General features: G+C 41.7%; 1 protein-coding gene across 1 annotated transcript; it reads left to right on the top strand.

The window, feature by feature from the left end:
- The first annotated feature begins 615 nt into the window (after positions 1-615).
- LOC118495579 (protein associated with UVRAG as autophagy enhancer-like) lies at positions 616-7,269 on the top strand. Its single transcript, XM_036004155.1, has 3 exons — positions 616-823; positions 1,127-1,217; positions 7,226-7,269. Exons 1-3 carry the CDS (start codon positions 626-628, stop codon positions 7,267-7,269), a joined length of 333 nt encoding a protein of 110 aa, XP_035860048.1. The 5' UTR covers positions 616-625.
- The last annotated feature ends 3,465 nt before the right edge of the window (positions 7,270-10,734 follow it).

The following is a 10,734-nucleotide window of genomic DNA, read 5'->3' as shown; positions in this document are numbered from 1 at the left end:
GTAGTAAGCCAGGTAGGTGAGAGTGACAATCCAGGTGAATAACTGTAGACAGAGGAACAGGCGGCAAATTAGCGACAGGCAAAGAGACAAAAACAGCAAAAGACTTTCCAAAACTAGAAGCTTGATATGAGAGCTAAACATACTGGTTACACTAACGATCCGGCAGGGAATGGATGTCTGGTCACGGCTTATATGGTGCAGGGAATGGTAATCAGGACAGACTCAGGAAAAATGAACTTCAGGTTAGAGCAAAAGCAAAACACTGGCAAAACAGGCTCAAGATGCTGGATTCATGACACTGATGCTGCTGCATTTAAAGAAAGAGTCATAAGCACCATATACTGTTTTTTAGGTAATCACCCAGTTTAATGCAAGCTTTAAATTCACACACGTAAGAAACTCATGAAAAGTCCTTTTTTCCTAGGGAACCTCTTTTTCTTTGTGATAGGAAATATTTTAACCCTACACAATGACAAAAGATGCTCCTAAACAGCAACTTTGGGAAAGTTTTTCGGGGGGGAGGACAGTCTCTGTTTAGTCCGTGTTCATCTGTTGTGAAGGACTCAGACAGCCTCTCCAACACAAACTAAATATTCACGTTCAATCAGAGGCCCACAGACAAGATATGTGCCAACAAGAGGAAGGAGTTTCAGTGTGTTTGTGTCTCAGGGTGATGGCGGAGTTTGAACAGCTTCCTGCTCACCTGACGGAGCAGCCACACCTCTTTTCCATGGACGACCTGTTGAGGATGAAGAAGGGTCAGCTTATGGCTCAGGCCAGAGCGCTGCTACACTCTGCTATCGACCATGTTGAAAACTGTGAGGTCAGCACGGAAATCTACAAAATACATACAGTATATTTCTATTACAGCATTTTAATTTTGTATAGTATATATCTGCTTCCGTGGGTTAGTTAGTGTTACTGTGTGACTTTTGTGTTTTTATGAAGATGAGATCGGATTCACTATACACATAAGCACAAAATGTATTTCACGGCCTTCTGCAGCAAATAAAGATTCTCAGGTGTGAAAGATCACATATTTGTTTGTTGTTTGAGAGGCTGTTGTCCGTGCACTCGCTGTGAAACCTCTCTAATCTGAACCATCCTTCTGACTTTCTTCACACAGTTGTGTCTGGCCAGAGGTTTTATCTGTGAGTTCTGCAGAGAAAGAGACATCATCATTCCTTTTCAGAGTGACACATGTAAGCACTGTCCAGGTAAGCACTGACACATGCTTGTTTCTATTAAAGTAAATGACAGGGTTTCCCACTAGAAAGGTTGTTTAGCCCGGTGGCTAGTGCTGTTTTTTTCCAATGAGGGCCCAGCTGGGGACAGTCACAGACTGATTGCAGCGTTAATGAAAAGCCCAATAGTGTCTGTGATAACGAGACATAGACGGGTTCATGAAATTGAGAATTTAAAAATGCTATAAGACAGATTCCATAGGGCCCTAAATTAAGTCAGTGCTAAAAGCTAACTGGGGATTAGGGATAGGGGTTAGGGTCTAACTGGGGGTTTAGGGTTAGGGGTCAGGGTTTGAATCTAAATGGAGATTTGACAGTATGACTACGTCTAAGTTTCCAACCAAGCCAACCCAATGTAAAAGTAGTTTTAAAACGTCTTAAAAATGCATAAACAATTCTCAGTGACTTAGGTGAGGTTACCAGGCTTGCAATACCCTGAAGGAGATATGCAAAATATAGGACTGATAGAGGCAAAAGGGCAGCAAAAACATCAAATAAAAACGGGCTTATTTCCAGAACTAAGCTTCTGTATATTAATGGAAGGTGGGTAATTAGACAATCTGGCCAAAGATTCTTACATGGGAGTTTGTACGTCAATGTAAAAGGTGATATACCAGTGTTGTGAAAAGAACTTGCTGTTAACTTTTATATAATATACCATAATAATATGGTATTAAAAAGAAAAAACTGCATTCAAACAATGTTGTAGCAGGGCTAAAACTGAAGTACCAAACTCTTCTCCCAATAGATCAGTGTTTGATGGGCTAAATGACCATTTACTTTGTTGTGTATAGTGGGCATCGTCAGACACACAGTTAGGTCCCGTGAGATTTAATTTGCCTCTCTGTTAACAATGTTTTGCAGCCCATTAGTGGCTCCTAAAGGCGGTGTGCTGAACCCCTCTGGACAGGAAGTTTGTTCACACCTGCATGGGTTAGTCAGATGATGACATCTCGACCAATGAGGTGTCACTGCCAGCAGAGGTGTGAAGAAAAATAATCATCAGCATCAACTCATTAACATATGATGTAATCATTACTGAACAGTGATGTTTTTCAGTTTATATTGTGTTTAACAATGCAATAATTTAATCAAGTGGAATTTTTTAGATTTGTTTTTTAAATAAAAAGGGATTCAATTAGCATGTGTAATGTGAGAGGGGTTGCTGCCAGTCACAAATCCACAGAGAATTATCTCCCGAATCTGCAGCTCCTCTCAGCTTTACAGGTTTTTAACTCACTGTTCTTGGGGGGTTTTAAGGCCCAAACCTTTACTGTTTTGTTCACTCTCACACTTTTCATGAGCGGCCTTTTTTAGAACTCTCTAAAAACCCACTGGACCAAAGTGTGGTGCTGCTCGGCAGTAAAAAGACACAGTTAGAGACTAGCTGGTGAATATTGTGGATGATTTATCAGGTAAAGAGGGTTAGGGTTGGGGTTAGGATTGTAGTGCAGCCGGAGCGCACCAGAATGTACGGAATAGTGACCAAATAAATTTTGATGGGAGAAAAGCAGGAAGTATAAGCAGGGGCGGATCTACATTGAATTACACCCAGGGCGAGACCCCCTTCGAGCAAAATATGACAGTTTAGGTTATCCGAAATTAAAATTAATATACACTACATACATAAATATGCCAACAATATATACGATAATAAAAAATGTAACAAGATTAATAAATTAATAAAACAGTATACTCCTCATGAATCATAAAACAAACTCTCTCTCTCTCTCTCTCTCTCTCTCTCTCTCTCTCTCTCTCTCTCTCTATATATATATATATATATATATATATATATATATATATATATATATATATATATATATATATATATTTTATCATTTCAAGAGGCCCTGTGCTTTAATTTGAAGAGTTCTATCATGGGTTTTTGTCTGCCTAAGCAGATAGAAAAGCTCCAATTCTGGTTAAGAAAGTTTGCATGATGTGCAACGTTTATATAGGCTAATAATGCAATCATACAGTAAAGCATGCCTACGTCTTTTATTGTTGTAGTGTTTTGTTTGGCCGGGCCCAGCACCGTTACGGACTAGTTCATTTCATTGTGAAAGTAGAGGGTGCAAGCAGGGCGCCTGCAGCTGCAAGGGGGCGCTGATTTGCCAATTCCCCACACAGTGAAATGGTAGATAACAGAAAACCACTTTGCAGTGCAGATTATTATTATTTTTTTTTATTTTCATATGCATGCCCACCATATGACATGAAAAAATGCCACCCCGGGTGACTGCCCGGTTCGCCCGTGTCAAAAACCGCCACTGCCGTAGAGAATGGCTGATGCCACCACAGAGTCGTAAAATGTCCTCAGGAGTGCGCCCTGCACCCCAAAAGCAGATACAGTCTGCTCTGGACATAATACGTCTCCATAACAGCATAATGCTAATCTGTATTTTCACGCAAAAAATGAAAACTGGCAGCTGATTTGACGAACACGTCACGTGGGTCTGGCTTTCCCCAAATTTCAAAGCCAGACCATAATAGTGGTTTGTTCGGAATATGAGCTCATATTTTACGAAAATAGTTGAAATGTGTTTCTGAAAATCATTTTAGAAATAGGCCATGCAGTTGCTGAATCTGTCTTCATTTCAGATCGACAAAGGTCAGTTTAAAATATTTTTGTCAGATTTTGAGAGGCGTTAGTCATCCCGCTCGTCATTTCTGGGTTAGCACTCCACCAATCAGATTGCTCATTGAGTCCGACTGCCCGCCCACCTGAACAGTGATGCGTTTTCAGTTGATATTGTTTCTGAAATTAGTACAATAATTTAATCAAATGGACATTTTTTTGGGATTTAATTAGCATGTGTAATGTGAGAGGGGTTGCTGCCAGTCACAAATCCACAGAGAATTATCTCCCAACTGTGCAGCTCCTCACAGCTTTTCACTATTTTGTTTTGATTTTAAGGTCCAAAACTGTGATTTCTTACACTGTCACAGCTCTAATAATAATAATAATAATAATAATAATAATAATTCAATTCATATATACCATGCTTTATCATAGACACTCAAAGTGCTTTTTTTTTGGGGCAGGCACCCAACGCTCATGACATATCATCTCAGCACTCTCTAAATTCCCTGACACACCAACCCGATGGCCGACCGTTGGCAGAAAAGGCAGTCGGACTGAACAGTCGGCTCCCTGAGGTCCAAAAATTGCCTCGGAACACATCGAAGTGACACCGACTTCAGCGTACATTCTGTGCGTGCGCGAGACGTAATACAAAACATTGACGAACGCATCACGTTGATCTGGCTTCTCAAGCTGACCGATAATGGCTGATTGTTCGAAATACGACCTCGTATTTTACGAAAATAGTTCACTGAAACGTGTTTCTGAAAACATTTTAAGCGAGGAATAGGCCATACAGTTGCTGAATCTGTCTTCATTTCAGATCGACAAAGGTCAGTTTAAAAGATTTTTGTCAGATTTTGAGAGGCAATCGTCACTCATCCCGCTCGCCATTTCTGGGTTAGCACTCCACCAATCAGATTGGTCATTGAGTCCCTCCGATGGACGACGGCACGGAACACACCAAACAGACTCGAGTCACCGATCTCGCCAGACTGTCCGACGGCCAATTATCGGGTTGGTGTGTCAGGGCCTTAAAACCCTACTGAACCAAAGACTTTGGTGCAGCTCAGCAGCAAATAGAGATTGGCCGGTGAATAAAGTGGATGATTTTGCAGGTTAAAAGAGGGTTAGGGATGATGTGCTGCCGGAGTCCACCAAAATGTACGGACGGGGCCATAGCATTGGGCAAAACATTACATAAGGACACAAAGTATAAGAGCGCCAATTTCTGTGTAAGAAAACAGGTTTGGGTGGTGGACAGGTAAAACAAAAAAACTTTCATCCAGGAGACCAGGGATCGTGTCCTCTTTGAAAACAAAAGTAGTGGATAGTATTTTCTTGCCAACGATAGGGCGTCAATCAATGAAATGCTCCTCTGGGTCGTATAAGAGGGTAGGGATAAACAACCTATATTGTCATTGGTTTGGAAGACTTGTTGGACCCTTTACAATCCTACTTTTTCTGGTTCTGCATCTTTTGGCTAAGGGCACGCTTTCAGTGTTATTTTGTAGGGCTAAACAACAAGACTACGCCAGCCAAATTCATTCAGACCGCAAAGGAGAGGACAGATGGTAGGTAGAGTATCAATAGTTAGAAATCAGCAGGGAATTAAGCAGAGGGCTGAGAATACAGCTATTAGAAAGTAATATATGAAGTGGAAGCGAACTCTGACAGCTCTAGGGCAGCTAAGTCGTTCACATGTGGGTAGGTCAAGGCGAGAAGAGGGAGATTAGCTAACATTTGCCAACATATTTATTTTTTTAAAAACAATCACATTTGAAAAGTAATTTCAGCATTCGAATAGTATTGATTTGTTTACTATTCAAGTTATATTCGACTTTCGGAATTCATTCCAGCAGCCCTAATGGACAGTCTGTGGGGAGTGAAGCAGAGGGACCTTAGGCTACGTTCTGTTCTGCCACTGCTGATTCGAGCAAATGCTATATGTCGTGGGTATCATAGCAACCGTTGCATCCAGTTTCCCTTTTAGAATGACAATAGATTGCCACCACCTGCTGGTATTTTTTGGTAGTTATTTCATAATTATTTCAAAATATGTCATCTATTCCAGTTCCCTGCCCACTCCAGCTGTGCCTTGTCTTTTTTACCTGTCATGTTCTTTGAGTTCTTTTGCCGCTTTGTTTGTCATTGTGTCCTTGGCACCTCATGTGCATCCTGTAATAGTTTTAGGGTCAGAAAAGGAGGGATTAATTAAAGTCAGAGAGAAACTAGGGCTAGGGCTAGGGTTAATTATGATGAAAATGTATTTGATTGTTTAGGTGTGTTATTAGCCTTCATACTCCTGGGCATCTGAGTGATTGTTGTATTCAAACCTGCCCAAACTAACCGCACCAATGGGGAAAACCAACCCTAGTGTGATTCAACCAAACTAAATGAGGCAGGTGTGAAAGCCTGTGCCATGCAACAATTATTGTTCAGTGTAGAGCTACATTATCTGCAAACTTAAACTGCCACAGTTATTCATGAAATGCTCTGCTGACTTGCCAGAAGATGGAGCTGTTGACTTGTATTTTGCAGGATTGAAAGGAAGTAAAGCAGTTGAGATGACAAGATGAATAGTGGTGTCATCAAGTCAACCTTTGTCAAGTCCAAGACCAGCACTAGTCAAGACCGAGTCCAAATGAGAGACAGAAAAATAGAATCCTCTTCAAGACCACTTAGATACTTGTTCATAATGTATGTGGTGCACGATACACTATATCTTTTATTTTAAGATATTTTGCATTATTTTGTAATCCAAAGAAAGTGCAAAGTAACAACACAATTAGGCTATAGACAGGTGTGACTAAAAACATTCATGATTAACATGAATAAGTGCCACATGCACATTTAAAGAGGTTACTTCTCCAACAAAGACGCAAAAGAGGAGGTAAGAGTAAATTAGGCCTACATGTGTGTTGACTCAGCAGTTGATCTACAAGAGAATAGTTGAAAGTAATACAGAATGCCTGAGGGCCTTATTTTTCTATATTTTCAAGGGTAGAAATAGGTGCATAAAAATCAGTTTTAATGCTCAAAATTATATGTCTCCTCACAAAATCTGGAAACAAAACCTATGCCATTGGGTTGCCAGGCCATGGCTGTGACTGGCCCAGATGTTGTGCCAGCTCACCAGGGGGGCAGGTACTGGGAAACTTTGGGCCACTATTTTGCTTCTCTAAACTCTGTGCATCTCTAAATGCTTGCAGACGTTATTTAGCACTTAAACGTAATAGTCTTTCTTTTCCCAAAAAATTACATACAGTAAGTGGGGCACAGAGGATGAGGGTTAAACATTACTGGGCCTTGGCACAAAAAAAGTTTGAGAAAGGCTGTGATATAACACATGCACAAATGAGCCATGCTGTCTCTTTTTGTCTTGCTTTTTCAGTCTATTTTCTGCTGGCCCTGGTGGTGGGGAAAGGCCTTGATTGAAGAATGAATTTCCCTCACTACCTAATCTAATGAGGTTTGGTCTTTGGTCACCAGTCCCCCTGGTGCCCAAAAATGGTTATTTCTATTTATTTAGTTTTGGTGACTCGAGTCTGTTCCGTGTGTTCCGTGCCGTCGTCCGTCTGAGGGGCTGTCGGCCTTCATTTTGGCCGACCTGACATGTTCAGTCGGAGATAGGGGGGTCGGGACTCACCCGGAAATGGCAAGTGGAATGAGCGTGACTACAGTCTCTCAAAATCTGACGAAAATCTTTTAAACTGACCTTTGTCAATCTGAAATGAAGACAGATTCAGCAACTGCATGGCCTATTTCTCGCTTAAAATTTTTCAGAAACATGTTTCAGTGAACTATTTTAGTACAATATGAGATCGTATTCTGAACAAGCCGCCATGACCGTCTGGCTTTGAATTTCCGGAGAAAACAAACCCATGTGACGCGTTCGTCCAGTCAGCTGCCGGTTTTCAATTTTTGGGCAACAATACAGATTAGCGCCGCCTGCTGTTATGGAGACATATTACGTCTCTCTTCGGTGTGTTCTGAGGCACTTTTTGGACCAACCCGGGGAGACTGATCAGTCCGACTGGCTTTTCTGCCGACGGTTGGCCATCTGGTTGGTGCGTAACTGCCTTTAGAGTCCCATAATTTTCCTCTCAGTGAAGATTTTGAGCTTTTTAAACACAGGTGTACATGATAACACGATAGCTCTATTCAATTTTTAGATGTGCTCAACTGGCGAATTTGTGTTAACATTTGACGCTCAATATAAAGGCAGTAGTAGTTGGGAAGGGGTGATGAGCAATTCATAAAAGCATGAGTCCATGCAAACAACAACAAAAAGTAATATATCAGAAACCACGTTTAAATAAACCCAACATCTAAACCCTTTGGCCTCCCAGCAGGCTGCCACCCTCTCCCCACTGCAGACCAGTGAGGTTCCCAGCATTACTTAACCCTTGTGTTATCCTTCGGGTCCCCGGGACTCGTTCAGTTTGACGTATTTGCATTGGCCTGGCGTTGGGCTTCGGGTCCCCTGGTGACCCTCGCGTTCTATGTGATGTCATTTCACGTGAACCTGGCACGGGGGGGGGGGGGGATGGGGGGGGTCCCAGAGACCCGTGCTGCGATCGAACGCGTTTGGACAGGCTAATACAAAATGTAAATAAATTAAACAAGTCCCCATGACACGGACAATACAAGGGTTAACTGGAACGTACCATCTGCTCAGGTAAGTAAGGGGTTGGCTCAACAGTGGCAAAGCTTTTTTTTATTACAGTAATACAAATATAAAAAAGTAGGTTAACATTTCTTTATTGTTGATGAAATCTAAATGCAGCTTTGTGAAAGCAAACATACGTAATAGCAGACAGACTTTAAAAAAGATTAATCTACTGCAGAGCAGTTTAAAGATTCCTCCCTCCTCTTGTCAGAGTCCACACACTCGCTGCTGAAAGTGCTAAGGATGCTAACCTGTTTTCACTAATGAGCACACTATGGGTACATCTCAGGTCGTTAAATTGCATCCACGTTTCCTTCACTTGCTTCCCTTCCTTGTTTCTTATGCCTACCAAACACTAGAATACTACTACTCTACTAACTACTCTCTACTACTCTCACATAACGTTAAAGACTGTCATAATGTAAATGTATGGAAAGACTGGGGATCTTGCTGGGTCACACATTGCAAGACTACAACCAGATTAGAACTTCACTACCAAGACTTTAATCTTACGATAATATGAAACACGTTTGATTTTTTCTGAACGTCCAGACGGGAAAAAAGACTGACTGTGTTTTATGACCACTTTACACCAAGCGATGGAGACAATGCGCCTTAACTCTAGCAAGACTCTCATGTTTTCATTCCAATATTGGAAAATTGTCTTTGACAGTGGAATCGCTTGAAAAGTTGTTTGGTATAAGGTCGACCTTAGTCCGTCCCACCGAGACGTGAGGATTCAGTGTTCCTCTTTAATCTACCAACTTTTCTGAAGAACACATATTAAATCTATACACAGACAAAAACGACAAGTCGTGGTTTAATGGGGTTATCAACCCGTTGTCGCTCACAACTCGTCAAATACAGATGCTTGGTCAGTGTCTCTCAGTGTCAGAAAGCGGCACAAAAATCACCCTTTAGCATCTGTATGGAACGCACCGGGCAGAGCAGCAGCTTGACTCTACCACGGTGCTGTAAGATGACATAGTATTAAGAGCGATAACAGTAGCGAGTACCGAGTAGTATGAAAGACTTAAAATCTGCATAAGGTAGTTGGGGGGGTGTATGGGTCAAACAACACAGGACCTGTACCCAGGAGACCGGGGTTCAATGAAACGTACGTTTTATATTTTTGTAACCCCACCCGTACTCTTACTTTCCAGACCTATCTCCAGAGCACTGTGGAGTAAGTTCTGGCTACACCACAGATGCATTCTGGGATAGGAGGAAAAAAACGCTCAGGGATGTTTGCATTTCTTTAAACCAATCACAAGGCGGCGCTAAGCTCCGGATGCAGCGACAGTAGCTCTGCAGAATAGTCTCAGGAAGGAACTTGTTTTGGTGGAACATTTGAACCCCACAAAAGAAAACGCCACTTAGGATATTAAAGGTCCCATGGCATGAAAATTTCACTTTGATGTTTTTTAACATTAATATGCATTCCCCCAGCCTGCCTATGGTCCCCCAGTGGCTAGAAATGGTGATAGGTGTAAACCGAGCCCTGGGTATCCTGCTCTGCCTTTGAGAAAATGAAAGCTCAGATGGGCCGATCTGGAATCTTCTCTTCATGACGTCATAAGGGGAAAGGTTACCTCCCCTTTCTCTGTTTTGCCCGCCCAGAGAATTTGGCCCACCCATGAGAGAGAGACATGATGGCTTTCAAACGAGCAAAGTGGCAGTTGGTCAAGGCCACACCCCCACCCTCCACCTTGCCTCCCCTCTCTCCTCCTCAATAGCATTTAAAGCTACAGACACAGAAATGGCACATCCTAAGGAAAGCTCATTGTGGGACTGGCTCTAGTGGCTGGAATTCTGCACCAAGGCTGAATTTCAGGAAAGAGACTTCAGATACAGTATTAGGGGACCACTAAGGTCTATATAAAAGAGACTTCAGATACAGTATTAGGGGACCACTAAGGTCTATATAAAAGCATCCAAAGACACCATGTCATGGGACCTTTAAATGAAGTTAACTGTTGACACAATACTCAATACTTGATAATACTTGAGCTATTTAAATTATCTGATACATGGTTAGACCTCATTAGCTCTTAGCAATGTATCTCCGTGCAGTGGTGGAATGTAACAAAGTACAAATACTTTGTTACTGTACTTAAGTACATTTTTCACGTATCTGTACTTAAGTAGAATCAATAGTGCATACTTTTGACTTTTAATTTGTTATATTTTGCAGCAATGATCTATACTTCTACTCCATTAGGTTTCTACAA

This window comes from Sander lucioperca, chromosome 8 (genome assembly GCF_008315115.2).
Source record: "Sander lucioperca isolate FBNREF2018 chromosome 8, SLUC_FBN_1.2, whole genome shotgun sequence".
In the NCBI taxonomy this organism is placed as follows: domain Eukaryota; kingdom Metazoa; phylum Chordata; class Actinopteri; order Perciformes; family Percidae; genus Sander; species Sander lucioperca.
The sequence above is the reverse complement of the archived record's forward strand: the minus strand, read 5'-3'. Positions and strand labels throughout refer to the sequence as shown.